Raw genomic sequence first — 17019 nt, forward strand, 5'->3', positions numbered from 1 at the left:
CCTGTTTTTGGCCAAAACTCACATTAGCTAACCTCTCTATAAAGGAGGCTGGAAAATGTAGTCCCTTTCCCTCAGTGTGATCCAAATAAAGCTGGGGTTCTCCGACTAAGAAGGCAGGGGAAATGCTATCAGTGTTGGTAACTGTCAGTCTCTGCCATAAGCATGGTTAGAGTTTGTGGTGAGGCCCTTCCGCGTTGTCACTTTTTCCAGCTTTCGAGGAAAAGAAGGTATTATGTCGAGGACTATGGATTGGAGGGGCCATTACCCATAAGGAAGTGAGCCATTCCAGGAGACAAGCGGTAGTTTTGCTGAACTCCTGATAGCGAGGTCCAGGCTGATGGACTGAAAAAGAATAATGTGCCCTCTGGGGACTGGAGATCACTAGAGACAGAAGGGCGAGGTAATCAAAGAAGACAGGATTGGGAAAGAAGAGAAGATAGTGATTAAAAACTGAAATTTCAAGTTCGCGGAGATGAGGCATTCACAAATGTTGCAAGTCTGATTTGTGGCTGTCCTCGCCTGGCATGGAAAAGGAGACTATGGTAGTTGATGTGTGGGAGTTTCAGGAATAAGGCTAGGAGGATCATTGGTAAGGATGATGTCAGGAGGTAAACGTGGAAAGGAACACTGGAGACTAAAAACCAAGATAGTCAGCAAAGCATCAGAGAAACAGAATGAGAAGGATTGATGTCATGGGCAAGATTTAACCTCTGACTGAGAAGAGATTGACTATCACAGGGAAGAGGAATGGCAGGTAGTTATTGATTGAGGACTTACTATGTGGCAATCAAAAAACGATGTGGTTTATTTTAAATAGGAAAATGATTTTTAGATCAACTCTTTTGGCATAATTTTAGATCTACATTAGAGATGCAAAAATCTGGAATTCCTATATGCCCTTCATTCAGGTTCCTCTAACACTAATGTCTCCCACAGCCACGGGACGTGGGTGAAACTAGGAGATTCGTTCATAGTCGCGTACCACTGTGAAGCTTTATTGGGATTTCGGTGGTTGTTGCCTTCTTTGTGCAGTTGGATCCCAACTTGTTTGCAGCTGTGTCCTTTGGCTGTGGCAGGATGCAGTCCCAGACACCATACTGTATTAGGTCACCATGCCTACTTCCTCTCCTCTGGTCTGTGATAGTGTCTCCATCTCTGCTTTCATTGACCTTCACATTTAAAAGAAAACTCCAAGGAGTTCTTGTGGGATGTCTCTGTTTGTGTTTTGCCTGATATTCTCTCATAATTAGACTGGGATTATGTGTTTCTGAAGCTATCATAGAGAGGAAGTGTGTGTGTCCCAACGTCCTTTAGAGAGGCTACAATGACTCAACCATTGGTGATGCCAACCTCCATCATTAAGCAGTGCTTGCCAGATTTCTATAAACTCATCATGTCACCCCCTTTTTCTACCCTTGTTCTTGGGAAGCAAGTTCTTGAGTTTAGCCCCTACCCAGGAGGAGGAGGTATTAATCTCCATTGATTGGAAAGTATCGTATCTACAAATATTCGGGCTTCTTCAGGAAGATTTACCCCTTCTTGCTCACTTATTTATTTAATCACTTATATATAGGAGGATGGACTCCTGGATATTTATTCTTTAGGTTTTAATCCAATGCAATTATTTGTTGGCCAAATTGTTCCAGTTTTTGCCATTGGGAACTAAATATTTTTACACGAATTATTGATTGAATCCTCCAACAATTCAGGGAGGCAGCTATTACCCTTATTTTGTAGAAACTCTGACTCAGTAACAAATCTCCCCAACAATTCATATCATACATGTGGAAAGCCAGGAATGTGACTCCAGGGTCTGTGTGCTTAGCTTTGCTACATTTTCAGAGGAAAAGGATGTTCCACAAATGTCAGTCAGTTATGAGGTGTCTTATAGCTCACCCCCCTTTTTAGACGTGGAATAACAGATATGGAAGCAATTCATAAAGGGAGGAGTTGCAGAATACATGTGTTTCCAAAGGTACCGTATAGAGAGAAACAAAATCACAAATGGTCAGAAGTAAGCCTGTTGCCAGATGGGAAGGGGGGAAAGTAGCACAAAAAAGAAAGGATAGGAGGTTGGGGAAACTAAGTATCACAGAAACTAAGGAAGGAAAAAAGTTCACTGAGGGTTCAATTTGGCTGCTGGGCCACAGCAAATCAGCTTACAACAAGGAGGGAAAGAAGTGAATTTCCACAAGGCAGTATAAAAGAAGGGTGGAGAATATAACCAAATTTCAGGAGATCAAAAATTGTTTTAGAGAAAAGAAGAAAATAATTTAGTAAGAAAACGTGGCAGGGTCAAGTGAGTTATTTCCAGGACATAGGGAGAACGTGCACCCAGGGGAGTTTATAGAGAGGGAGAACCAAGACTGGACGGGGAAATGTAGATGCTCTGTGCGCAAGGCTTGGAAAGGAAGGGTATTCACCTTGGAGTTAGGGGAGCCTCTCCTCACATACCAGAGATAAGCCTCAGAGATCAAGGTCAGTGTGAAGATTGAGCTGAAGTGGCAGGCACCCTGGGGATGTGTGAGTAGTTTTGGTGATTGCAATTTTATTAATAAAACTGCCAGCAAGGTCATCTGCAGGCACTGGGGGAAGAATCAGTGAGGTGTATCTACCCAGTCCTGTGAGTAGCTAACTGCCGGGTCAGTGTGTGGTAGGCTTGGAGAAAGGAGGCAAGCTGAAGTCATTCCTGCTAATGGAAGTGATGTGAGTGAAAGCGAAGATGAGAAATATGATTATCTGGATTTGTACTGGATGTTCTCAAGTCAGATGGTTAAAAGTCATTATTTTATGTCACCCTTAGCTAAAAGACTCAGCCTTTCTAAAATGTTCACAATTAAGTATGGTACTAACTTGTTAGGGATTTCTGTCAACATCTTGATACATGAACCTAATAATTAGAAAGGCTGAACATAAGACTAACGTAAAAAAATGTTAGAATGAAAACTTCATTTTCTCATGCTTTTTTCTTCAAGTAATTCTAACTGCAGAACTTTTGGTGAATGTTTTAACAGTCAGGAATTTAATGCCAAAGTCTTACTGTATCATTTGTGTCTGTTAGAGGATATAGGCTTGATCCATACTTAAGCACATGACAAGTTGTTTTAAAAATCTGTCAAATATTCCTGAAATATGAAAATGGAATTTTAAAATTTAATCTGAGCTATTAATATCACTATATCCATAACACTAATACAAGATTTAAAAGAACATTCTATTTCAGAAGTACTTTATTTAATCTATGAAGTTATTTGAAGAGTGATTTATAAAAAATATAAATTCAGGTGAAGGCTAAAATATCCGGGGGCAGAAACTAGTAAGTTTATAAATTATTGTTTAATGTATCCTTAAATAGTGTAGATTGCTTTCAGCTAACATAGTTAGAATACTCTAACTAAACATGCTCATTTCCTCTATATGGACCAGAAAGAATTTACATTAAAGCATATTATTTATACTTAGTGATTATTTTATTACCATATATTATTGTATACAATTTTGTTTAATAAGGATGTTATAAATCATATTTTAAACAAAAACGTATGCATGGCATAGGTAAGCAGTAACATTTTGAAGAAAAGAGAAAAGCTGTGAAAACATCTACATAGAACTTGGTAATACTGAGAAAGGAGTTGGTGCATGGTAATGATTGAAAGCTTCCTAATACACTGGAACACTGACAAATCTTGAGATACTGTAAGAACAACCTGGTATTGGAGAAGTTCAAGTTAGACACATCCATATCCTCCGAAGTGCACATCATATAGAAACAAATCCCTCGTTAGAGCGGGTACACACAGAGCATCCTTTGTTTGGCACTTAGCAATATAGACAAAAGTGTACTTGGTTTAATGTGATTTTATTAGATACATTTTAGTCATTTTATATGATAAAAATATACACTATTGCTTTAAATTTTTTAACTGTATAAGTGCATAACTGTTATTCTATTCACAATTTAAAATCCTATTTTTCTGCTAAATAATTCAACCAATAACATCTGGAAAAGACTAACAGAAATGGTTACATGAAGACTCTTAATGAAAGGCTTAAATGTAAAAAAAAATATGGAATATTAATGCAGACCCTGGTCTAAATCTTTAATGATACCTCATGCTGAGAACAAATTATGAAATGTTTTAGATAATTTTGTTTTCTTTTTAACATTTAAATTGATTCTACAGATTGAAAATTTTGACCAAAGATGCTCAGAACTGACATATTTCATTTGAAGCCACTTTTATATACATTAATTTACTAAAAATGAAAAATATTGTATTTTAATACTATATCTCAGCTTGAGATTCTGTAATGTTTTTATATTATACATGCAATCTGTGTCTGCCCTTCAGGTGTCACATTTAAATAAAAGGGTATTTAAAAAAAAAATAACCTGAGGACGGTAAAGTTAGTAGGGTGATTAATTTGCCTTACTAATAATAAAGGTCATTATATCATGTAAACAACATGTTTGAAGTTTAGACAACTGCATGGTTGTCTTAATACCAAAGTAAAATTCATTATATGATTTCTTAAAAAGACACACCGAGAAAATATGTAAGACCCAAATTAGGTACATATATATGGTATAGACTTTTTAAATGAATGACTGAAAATATTTTACAAATAATTTTGTTCATTATAAACTATAAATGCACCATTCATTTCACTCATAACAATACTTTGCATCAAACATTGCTATATTCAATCTTAACACTCCTCAAATATGAGAAAAACAGTTTCCACTGTACTAAGAAGTGAAATTTATAAAGTCAATATACTATACTTTAAAGCTCATTCTAGATCTAAAATAGTTTTTAAAGAATTTATACACATTGAAATGGGGATTAATTAAAGAGCTAGAAATAAAGCTACCTCTCCCCATTGCAAGTTAATAAACACCGTTGCATTCAAGCAGATTTTCTACATTGCAACATTCAATGATCATGGAGATTTGAGTAAAGGTAAATGGTAGTATATCTCTTTCATCTGAAAACACTGCTGAAATTTTAGTGCTGCGGTCTTAATGTTTATAATTTGGAAACACATTTGACTTCCAAAATTTTTCAACATAAGGCACAGAGCAACCTTTAGAGTCTAGAAGCAAGTAGATTATAAAATAAATACCTTTTTAATCATTATTTGCCCTTTTCCTGAAGAAAGTGGGTGAGTAGTGCAGTTAAAACATGCTTGGAATAATAAAAATGACTGAATTTAAGAAATACAAATAATATTTGTGTGCAGAATGTTATTTAAAAAAGTATATTTTCTATCAAATATACATCCTACAGTGTTACAGGTATAAAAAACTGTGAGGCACTTACATTAACAATGAAGGAGGGAAGCACTGAGATTATCTTTTATAACAGCACCAAACCACTTACTTTAATATCTGAGATACAAGCCAAAGCTAAAGATAAAAGGAAAGAGTTTAATTTTGCATTTGGTGTATTGACAACTTAGAAGTTGAAAACTCAGAAATTTGTCAGGAGAAAAAGATGAAATACTTTTTAAAGCGTGTCCTCAAGTTCCCCTATGTAAGTTTTATATATTCTCTGGTACTCCGAACCACGTGACATAAAGATGGAATCTCAGCCTCTGTGGCAGCACACTTTCTATTTTAATGACTATAGGATATGTATTTTTGATAATTTTTTTTAACTCTTAAAAACATTGAAGGTTGATTTGGAGAAAGAGCATGAATAACACACAACAATGCCTCCATGTAAACTTGCTGATGACCAACACTGACAGTTTTATTATTCTGTAATCTTCTGCAAACTCCTCCAAAAACCAAGGTGCTTAAAATGGACTTGCAATTACAGGAATCCACTGGATGTCAAATCAGGGAAAGGTCTGGCTTGTGATGGGTGATGAAGGGGCTGAAGATGTGTGGGAGTCTGAGTGTTGTTCATATTACTTAATTCAGCTGGGTAGGTTTCACTTAAAACTCCTCCATTCTGAAACTGTAAAACAAAAATAGCAGTACAATCAATTAGACTAGATCTTTAAAGCATCTTAAGCTACTAAATGGTACAGTGAAATGCATTTTTAAAATAATTGCCTTGCATAGTTAAACTTCAAATTCTTTACCGTTGCTACATTTTAAGTCATTCAGTGAAGACCAACCGAGCCCATACTATGTGTTACATTTATAACCTTTGGCTTCTCCAGATGTGTGATACACTGGTCTCAGCGCAGATGTGGCATTCCATACATTAGAAGACTATTTGATGAACAAACTGACTTTGGTTTGGATAGGAACTGATGGATCAGAGAATACCAGTTATGACTCACAGTTATATTTTTCTGATATAAATAGGTTTGCTTTACCCAGCTTTCATCATAGTCAAGTTCTGGACCAATAAATGAACTGCATTCAAAATTAAGGGACTAGGACTTTCCCGTTAAGAGGTCAGCTCTGATGGAGATGTCTTAATATTCTTAAAATACTATAGAAAGGGGTAGGATTTCTGAAACCAATTTTTTGTTACATGCTTTTAACAAGTACTATTAAAATGGTCCTAATTACAGATTAAGTTACCAAATAAAATTTGCGCTCTCATCCTCTTACAATAAAATTAGTCTAATTAGTCTGTAATGCTCTTGGGGGAGAGTTCATCAGGGCTATATAGATTCTAGAACCTTTGTATTCTAGAACATCATGAAAGTTGTGGAAACTTTCAAATAGGTTGAAATCGTACCTTCAGTTGCTTCAGATAAAGCCTATGTAACATTAGGCTTGATGTTAACATTAGACTTAAAATGTCCTCCAGAACATATATTAAATATACAGTAAAAGTCCCATTGTCTAGGTCTTCAATGAATGGTAGCCATGTGGCGTCTTCAAATGGAAGCCACTACTGTTCAGAGAATGGTAAGCTTTGAATGAATGACACTTATCAGTCATAACATGATGCATGTCAGCAATTCTCTTTAAATTGTTGTCATAAGAAGTGCTGTCCAATAGAAACATAATGTGAACAACATAGGGAAGTTTAAAACTTTCTACAGGTCCAGAGATTTCCTATTATCTTACTATTCATCAAGAAGTAATATAAAGTAGAGGGAGAAAATGAAGAACCCGTGGTAATGAAATTTTAAACTATGATTAACTAAAAAATTAAACTCAATGATCAGGTTGTCAACAGTTTACTCCAGTTACCCACTTATGCCACATCACAGCAAGGTTGTGAGGTAGACTGTAACCAAAAACTAAATTTTGAGGTAATTGAAGGATGTTGGGAAGGAGGATATACTGGACATATATCAAAGGGAAAACTTCCACTGCTGTTTCCTACTACAAAGCTCATCTACAGACCAAATGTCTGAAAGATGTCATAAAAAAATGATTACAAATATGAACTTGAATCTTTGTTGCTAATCTATAACTTTAATACATAGTAAATAGAGACGAGTGAATTTGGAACAGGATTTTCTTCAGAAGCCTACTTAATTAAACTTTAAAATGAACTAAATATTTTCTAACGGAAAAGCATGAATGTAAACCTACATTCCCAGGGAGCCATAGGGAGCAGCTATCATCATTGTTAACTTTTTTTTTAAATGATTACTTTTAAATTTAAAGTGTGATTGCTGGTAGAGTTTAATGACACTTTGAAAAAAATAGAGGGGTGTCTGGGTGGCTCAGTGGAGTATGTAACTCTTGATCTTGGGGTTGTTTGAGTTCAAGCCCCAGGTTGAGTATAGAGTTTACTTAAAAAAAAATAAGTAAAAATTTAAAAAATAAAATGAAAATACAGTTTCAAGTTTGACCACATAAGAGAAAACCAATGAGTTAAGCTTTTTTAAAAAATGTCAGAAGAAAACATTCCATCTTAAAGGATAAACTGAGAGTCTGGCAGATAACATGAGCACATGAGCATACTGCCAGAGAATACTGAGGAAATGAGCACTGAATTTAGGGATCAGCAAGGACAAAAGCATTTGAAGAAAGCACAACTATACTGATGATAGCCCATTTAAAAAGATTGAGCTTAAAAAAAATTTTTTTTTTTTGAGAGAGGGTATGAGTGTAAAGGGATGGGGAGGGGCAGAGGGAGAGAAAGCATCTTAAGCACGCGTACACCCAGTATGGAGTGTAACTCCGGGCTCAATCTCGTTACCCTGAGATCATGATCTGAGTCAAGATCAAGAGCTGAGTCACCCAGGTGCCCCTAAAGAAATTACTTTAAAAAATGCAAATATATTTTTGAACTCTGAATTTTTAAAGGACATATAGTTAAAAAGAAGAAAGAGAAACACAAGGATCCTAAACAAAAACTTTTCACTAACTTCACCTGGTAACTTATGGACACATTCATGTTGCCTTAGCCCTTGACTTGTTTTTTCTTTACAATTTGGGTTTAAAAAAATCTATTAGTATTAGTAACATAGCAATACTGGAAAAGTCCTGGCTTATAAAAAAGTAGTCACAGACATAAAAAGTTTATAACTCATATGTATTTCTAATGTGAGAAGAATCCCAGAAAGAGTTTATTCAGAATCTGCTAAAACCCTTACCTTGTTTAAAAATGCCTGTGGAGCCGGCATTGCTGGGTTGTACGGCATGTGAGCCCCATGGCTGGGCTGCGGTTCTGGCTGGCACTGGTACATGGACATGGCCCCAGCATAACAGGACCGAGGACTTACTATGGTTGACTCTGGATTTAGTCCATGTGTTTGATTTTCAGGAACTTGTAAACATGTGACAAGATCTTCTAAATTAGTAGTAGGGTATGGGGATGGGTCAAAGTTCCCTATGGGGAAGTCTAACTGTGTCCCCTTGGAATGCTGTGGTAACACAGACTGATGACAGGGAATCAAGTTCTGTGTGTATGGCCCAGGATCGATCTCGGGTTTGTAGGGAAACTCGTGACTGGTCCCAGTTAAGTCCGGAAAGACATTGTACTGTTGTAGATCTTGCTGAGGACAACTCAAAGGCACGGGCGGGTTAGAGCTCCATTGGGTAAACATGCTGTTCACTTGCATGTGCTTCATTTTCTGACAGAGTTGCTGCTGCTGCTCCACTGCTCTGTGGCTTTGGTGGGGCTGGGGCTGGAGCTGCTGCTGCTGTTCCAGCCGCAGGTGCTCTTGTACCATACAGCTCGAGTTCAGTGCCCCGGACTGCTGCTGCTGGTAATCCGAGCACCCAAAGGTAGGCTTATTTAAAGAATCCTGGACATATGTCAGGATTTCATCTGTTAGGTCTATATCTCTGAAGTCATCCTCAACCGACAAGTCACTTCTGAAAAATTCCTCATTCTGTTGCATGTGTTTGATATCTTCAAAATCAATGCCTAGCTGTTTCATAATGCTGTACAAGTCACTATTTCTGTTGTCTGGAAAGAGCCCTGACTGACCTCCAGAGAGTGTTGGGTTCATTTCTTGAGAATGACCTATTTCCTCATGTTTCAGGATACTATCCCTTCCCATTGGTGTGACAGTGTCTTGCCAATTACTGCATATGTTCACAGGTTCATTAAAAAGATTTCGTTCAAACGGTGTGCTACTTGAGGCAGGATAGAGATAAATGGACTCATCCTGTTGCATGATGGCAGCCAGGAGGGAACTGGGATTGAGAGAATCCTTACTGAGAGTTGATTTGGTAGCAGAATCTTTGCCACTTGTACCATTTTTAGTCCTTATTGGTAAGGGATCCATCATAGGAGGGAAAGCGCTGGTTATCTCATATAACACAGCTTCTCCAGTAGTAAACATAAAAGGGAACTTCGTATTTCGCTTTCGTAAATGTTCTGTTCCTTCTTCCTCTCTAAAATTGGGTATAAAGAAATTGGTATATATTAGGAAGAGTTTTTAACATAAAAAATTTAAAAGAAAAACAGCAAGCAAAACCCACTCTAATTGAGTTTGCTAGTAGGGAGCATGAACTTAATATTGACATATATTTTTCCTAATGACCAGTGTTATAAAACTTTTTAGACAAATTGAAGTGATTTAGAATTTGCCCCAAAACTTAGTACAGTCATTATTTCCACACTCAAGTGTTCGTCCCTGACATCCTGCAGAAAAAATTAATTGAATGGAATAAAGATCCAAATATAAAAACAAACTAAGAATTAACCATCCTGGCCAGCATGCCCCCTGTACAGAGCAACCCAGGATTCTGCACCCACTACAGCAGCAGTCACTCCATGGAAGGTGCCAGAGACCTGCAATCTACACTGGAGAGGTTCCTACAGGTTACTCCTTCATGGCTGGGAGAGGAGCTGTTTTACCTAATTAGAAAGTCAAAAATGAGAAAGCAGAGGAATATGCTCCAAATAAAAGAGTAGGGCAAGGGCGCCTGGGTGGCTCAGTGGGTTAAGCCACTGCCTTCGGCTCAGGTCATGATCTCAGGGTCCTGGGATCGAGTCCCACATCGGGCTCTCTGCTCAGTAGGGGGCCTGCTTCCCTTCCTCTCTCTCTGTGATCTCTTCCCTTCCTCTCTCCTACTGTGATCTCTCTCTGTCAAATAAATAAATAAAATCTTAAAAAAAAATAAAAATTAAAAAAAAAGAGTAGGGCAAAAGCAGTAACAAACTAAATAGTCTGCTCAAGACTTCAAGGTGATTGGGAGAATGGACGAACTCAGTGAGAAGTTCAACAAAAAGATAAGAGTAGACTACAATAACTAAAATGAAAAATAGACGAGATCAGCAACACAGTAGGAGATGCAAAATAGATCACTGGCCTGGAAGACAGGGCAATGGAAAGCACCCAAGTCGAACAGCAAAAAGAAAAAGAAGATGAGTTAAGGACATTCTGTGACCACATCAAGCACACAAATGTTCACAGTATAGGGATCCCAGTAGAAGAGAGGAAAGGGGCAGAGAACATATGTAAAGAAATAATAGCTGAAAAATTCCTTAAGCTGGGGAAGGAAACAGCATCAAGGACAGTCTCAAAAACATAAACCTAAGGAGCTCCACACCAAGCCCTATCAAAGTTAAAAGCAGCAAGAGGAGCAGCAGCTACCTATATACAAAGGAAACCCCATAAAGGCTGTCAGCCGCTTTTTCAGCACAAATTTTGCAGAAGGGAGCATCATGGGATATTCAAAATGCTAAAAAGGAAAAAAACCTATAAGCAAGAATACCCAACAAGGTTATCACTCATAATTGAAGAAGAGAGGAAGAATTTCCCAAACAAAAGAGAATTCATCATGACTAAGCAAGTCTTACAAGAAATATGAAAGGGGGTGCTTTAAGCAAAAAAGAATAAAGCATAACAGAAGAAAATTTTGCAAGGAAAAAATTTCACTGAGAAACCTACAGTAGAGGTTGATCAATCAATCATTTGTAAATTATTGATTTAACCTTATGATTGTTAAAAGACAAAAGTGGTAAAATCAATTATCTATAAAATTGAGAATTGCAAAAGATGGAAGAATGGGAGGGGTAGTACAAACAGTGCTTATATGACATGTTCCAACTTGATATAGACTGGTATATACTTGGGGTGTTATATGTGAATCTGAAGGTCCTCACAAACTAAAAATGTATATTAGATACATACACACGAAAAAAGAGAAAGGAATCCAAGTGTAACACTAAAAAAAGGTATCAATCACAAGGGAAGAGAGCAAGAAAATAAGGAAGAGGGCACAACTACAGAAACAATAAGAAAAAAAAAAAAATGAACAAATGGCAATAAGTACATCCCTATTGATTACAGAATGGCCTAAATGCTCCACTCAAAAGATTGGTGAATGAAGGGATTAAAAAAAAAATCCTTTAATATGCTGCCCACAAGAGATTAGCTTCAGACCTAAACGCAAAGTCAGACTAAAAGTGAAGGGATGGAAAAAAAAAATACTCCATGCAAATGAAAGGGAAAAAGGGGGGGTGGGTAACAATACTTATCAGACAAAATAGATTTTAAAACAAAGACTAGAGCAAGACATAAGGGCATTACATAATGATAAAGGGACTAATCTAAAGAAAAGATACAATAACTAATCATCTATGTACCTAGCATAAGAGCACTAAAATATATAAAGTAAACATTAATAAACCTAAATGGAGAAATTGTAATAATAAAATAGCAGTGGGGCTTTAGCACTGTACTTACATCAATGGATAGATCATTAGGGCAGAAAAATCAATGAGGAAACTCTGGCTTTGTATGATACCTTAGACCAGATGGACTTCTTGTATACACACAGCATTCCATCCAAAAGAAGCAAAACACACACATGAAACTTTCTCCAAGTTCATGTTAGGTCACAAAGGAGACTCAATAAATTTAAGACAGAAACCAAGCATATTGTTTTTACGAATCTAGAAATCAGTTATAAGGGAAAAGACTAGAAAAATCACAAACACATGGAGGCTAAACGCCATTCTATTAAACAACCAGTGGGTCAACCAAGAAAACAAAAGGAAAAAGGAAATTATCTACAGACAAATGAAAATGGAAACACAATGGTGGGACATTGCAAAAGTAGTTCTAAGAAGATTATGCCAATATAGGCCTAGTTCAAGAAAACCTTTCACTTAAAGCAACTAGAAAAAGAAAAGATGAAACCCAAGTTAGTAGAAGGAAGGAAATTAATAAAGATCAGAGGAGACATAAATGAAATAGAGATTATAAAAATAATAAAAAGGATTATTGAAACCAAGAGCTGGTTCTCTGAAAAGATAAAATTGATAAGCGTTTAGCCAGGAACAAGAAAAAACAAAACAAAACCAAATCAGAAATAAACAGCAGACATTACAGAAATAAAAGTAACTGCAGGCAATAGAGAAATACATATGATTATAAGAGGCTAGTAGAAGAAATTAGAAAACAAAAGCAAAAATGAACAATTTGGACTATACCAAAACAAAACAAAACAAAAAAACCTTGTGCACAGTGAAGAAAACCACCAACAAAAGGAAAAGGCAGCCTACTGAATTTGAGACAATACCTACAAATGATATATCCAATAAGGAGTTAATATCCAAAATACATAAAGAATTTGTGCAACTCAGCATCAAAAACAATCTGATTAAAAAGAGGAGGTGAAGAGACATTTTTCTAAGGAAAACCTACAGATGGCTAACAGACACATGAAAAGATTATCAGCATAACATCATCAGGGAGATGCAAATCAAAACTACCATGCTGTATCACTTCACATCTGTCAGAATGGCTAAAATCAGCAATACCAGAAGTAACAAGTGTTGACGATGTGGAGAAAAGGGAACCCTTGTGTACTGTTGATGGGACTGTAAATTGGTATAGCCACTGTGGAAAACAGTGTGGAGATTCCTCAAAAAGTTAAAAACAGAAATACCATACACTTCAGTAATTCCACTGCTGGGTATTTACCTAAAGAAAATGAAAACACTAATTTGAAAAGATAAATGCACCCCTATGTTTGCTGTGGGATTATTGATCATAACTGAATTATGGAAGCAACCTAGTGTGCATCACTACATGAAAGGACACAGAAGATATGGTATCTTCTTAAAAAACCTCGGCCTTAAAAAAGAATGAAATCTTGCCATTTGTGAAAACATGGGTGGACCTAGAGGAAATTATGCTAAATGAAATAAGTCAGAGAAAGATAAATACATGATTTCACTTATGTGGAGTCTAGAAAACAAAATTAACACATACAGACACATACAGTCTCAAATACAGAGAATAAACTGGTCGTTGTCAGAAGGAAAGAGGTAGGAGGATGGGTGAAACAGATGAATGGGATTAAGAGGTATAAACTCCCAGGTATAATAAATCATGGGGATGAAAAGTACAACATGGGGAATACGGTCAATAATACTGTAATAACTTTATATGCTGTCAGGTGGTAAGTACACTTACAGTGAGAACTGCACAATGTATAACATTGTTGAATCACTATGTTGTACACCTGAAACTAACCTAACATTGCATGTTAATTATACTTAAATTTTTAGAAATCTGAGAGGGCAGAGTCATATCTAAGTAAAAAACTTAGTAGGCTCTCTAAAGGAAAACAGTGGTATAATTGACCTAAAAATTAAAAATCTTGCATAGCAAAAGAATTCATAAATCAAGTTCAATGCATGGAGAAAATGTCATATTTATAATTTCATATATTTATACTATAGTGTGTGTATAAATATACACAATTTAATATCCATATTATTAAGTAAACAGCTCCAATGACATCCAAGAGAGAGCCAAACACACCAGTACAAAACAGGCAAATGATTGGAACTGAAAATTCATGGAAGGAAAATGCCCTAGAAAGAGATAAAAAGACGTCCTGCCTCATTAGTAATGAGATAATGCAACAAATAACTACTTAATAACTAACAGAACAAGCAAATACAAAACTCAAATAATAAAAGTATGAACAGCACAAACTAGACCACTGACATATGAAGAACACCATACATGCAACAGAACATACATTCTTAATGAAAGCACATGGGATTTTTACCAACAATGACCATATGTTAGATCATAAATAAGCTACCACAGAATTCAAGGAAATGAAATCAGAGAATGTTGTCTAACTTCAGTGAAATTGGCCTAAAATTTAGTAACAAAAAGACTAGAAAATCCCCAATGTATAAAGTACATACCACTCTATATTTCTAAACAAATCATGAATGGAAAAAACAAGACCTATCAAAACATTAAGACAATAGTTGAAGTTGTACTTAAAGGGAAATCAATACCTTAAAAAAAAGGTTGGAAAAATAGCAAATTATACTCAAAGAGAGAAGGAAGGAAATAAGAAGACGACCTAACTGAAGTAGAAAACAAACATAAAATAGGAAAAATCAACAAATTTGGATCCTTGAGAAGACTAAAAACAATGGCCTTCTAGCAATATTAAGAGAGAAAGCACAAATTTCTAGTATCAGGAAATGTTTCCTAATCACTATAGGTCTTAACTAAAAAGAAAACAGAGCACAAAAGAGAAAAATCATCATCATGACAATGAATCCAGAGGAAGTATTTGACAAAATTCAATACCCTTTCATGATGATAATATTTAGTAAACTTGAGAGAAGGAAAACTTTTAAATTAAAAAAATTGTATGTATGTCTAAATAGCAAAAGGAAACATTGCCACACACATCATCCTCAACAGTAAAATATTAAAGGGTTTCTCTCTTAGGCTTGGAAGAAGACAAAAATGAAACCTGGAATCATTATTTCTTTTACATTTTACTAAGGGCCTAACCAGTGCAATAAATGAATTTTAAGAAATAACAAATGTCTGAAGATTAAAAAGAAAAAATTACATACATAGTATGTGTTAGAAAATCTGGAATAATCCAGACTAATTAGGAGAAAAAAGTGGATTTTACGAAGGTCACTGAATATTTACAATACAAGCCAATATTTTAAAAAATCAACAATTAGGAATTGTTATACACATAGAGCATTTAGAATACTATCACAAGAGACCAAATATCTAGAAGTAAAATTAAGAAAAATATGGAAGACTCGGGTAGGAAAAATACAACCCATTATTGAAACAAAGATAGGTACATACTCATGTGCCCATATGCCTATAGACATACATCCATTCACCATCTTCACAGGTTGGAAAAATACTATAACACTGTTAACTCTCCCAAAATAAGCTATAGTTTCAAAATCTCAACAGATACTCTGGTGAAAAGTGACAACTGATTTCTAAAATATGTATGGAAATAAAAAGGATAAAGAACAGAGAGGACAATCTTGAGAACAATCAAAAATCCTCAACAAACATGATGGAGAGCATACACTGAGAGATCAAGATTTACTATAAAGGCAGAGCAATGAAAACCATGTGTTGCTGGTGTGAAAAAAGATAACTAGGCTCCTGGAAGCCAGAAACAGAACCACAGACAGAATCCCCTAATTAAAATACAGTATAGCAGGGAAAAGATGGCCTTTTCAAAAAAACTTATCAATGTTGATACTTACCTCAAGGAAATACAAACATCAGCTCTCTAGAGTGGAGAAAATATTTGCAATATGATATTTGACAAAACACTCAATTTACATAATATGTAGGAAACTCAGAAACTAGTTTGCTTAGAAAGCATATAGTAGACACAGCATTCTTTATTTCTCAATAATGGCACTACCTTTTTGTCCTTCTTTCATAGAGTAAAACCCTAGAGTTTTCATTGTTTATTTCTATAATTCTATATATTTAGTTGTTCAGTAAAGTTTGTCAATTCTATCTTGTCAATGTCCTTCATTATGCCTTCTTTCTATACAGATTATCTTTTCAGTTTTTACTTGCTAGAAAATTCTCATAGAATTTATTTGGAAGTTTACATGTAAGAGAATTTATAAACCAAAGTATTATTAAAAATAAAATGAAGATGTGAAACATTCTGTCTGCATACTTACGTTAGAGGTCTCTGAGTTGCAATGATATAATCCGGTCTTCCATTTTTATACACTAAGCGTGCATTAGACTGAACCCAGGCCCATCGATTATCTTTGGTAAGAAGTCTGAATACTATCATGCCACTCTCTCCAGTCTTAATCACTAAAATCAAATACAAAAATTATCAAACCCCAAATCAACATATTAAAGAAAATCTCTGAAGCAAAGCCTCTCTAACGTATTTTTGAATATATTTCATTTATCGCCAAAGATAAATGTCTTGACAACTTTTAAACATATTAAAATGCATGGAAACAGTTCTTCAGAACTGTTTTTTTCTGTTTCAGACTAAATTTATTATTCAGTATGTTAAAGGGATGATTAGGTCAGAAAATTGTAACACATGAAACTAGAGAGGGAGAGTATCCAGTTTGGGGAAAATAAAAAGATCAAAATTATTTTCATTTAAAAAGGGAACATTTCTGTCTCTGATGCTTTAAAATTGTGTAATAAAATATTAATATATACTAGCAAATTTATAAATTAGTGATACCATTAAAATACTATTAAAATGGAGAAAAACACTGGATAAAATGGTCATTTTCATAGTAGTTAAGCTACTGTATACTCTTGAGTGGCAGATGTACAGCAGTTAATAACGAGTGTAATTCAGATTAATCATAATGGTATGGCACTGAGTCTAAG

The 17019-nt window shown here is 35.4% G+C and overlaps 1 protein-coding gene and 1 long non-coding RNA gene across 2 annotated transcripts in view; one reads left to right on the forward strand and one right to left on the reverse strand.

The window, feature by feature from the left end:
* The first annotated feature begins 3218 nt into the window (after positions 1-3218).
* LOC309845262 lies at positions 3219-4957 on the forward strand. The gene is made up of 2 exons (XR_014301172.1): positions 3219-4151; positions 4551-4957. It is a non-coding gene; the product is annotated as an uncharacterized lncRNA (long non-coding RNA).
* A 485-nt stretch (positions 4958-5442) lies between these two features.
* AHR (aryl hydrocarbon receptor) overlaps positions 5443-17019 on the reverse strand; it is a 50076-nt gene continuing 38499 nt past the window's right edge. The window contains exons 9-11 of the mRNA XM_082693004.1: positions 16335-16476; positions 8524-9772; positions 5443-5966 (exon numbers count right to left, since the gene is read on the reverse strand). Coding sequence (XP_082549130.1) covers positions 5820-5966; positions 8524-9772; positions 16335-16476 — 1538 coding nt within the window. The 3' untranslated portion in view covers positions 5443-5819. The remainder of the gene's footprint in view (positions 5967-8523; positions 9773-16334; positions 16477-17019) is intronic.

The sequence above is a fragment of the Mustela nivalis genome (assembly GCF_964662115.1).
Source record: "Mustela nivalis genome assembly, chromosome: 12".
Lineage (NCBI taxonomy): Eukaryota > Metazoa > Chordata > Mammalia > Carnivora > Mustelidae > Mustela > Mustela nivalis.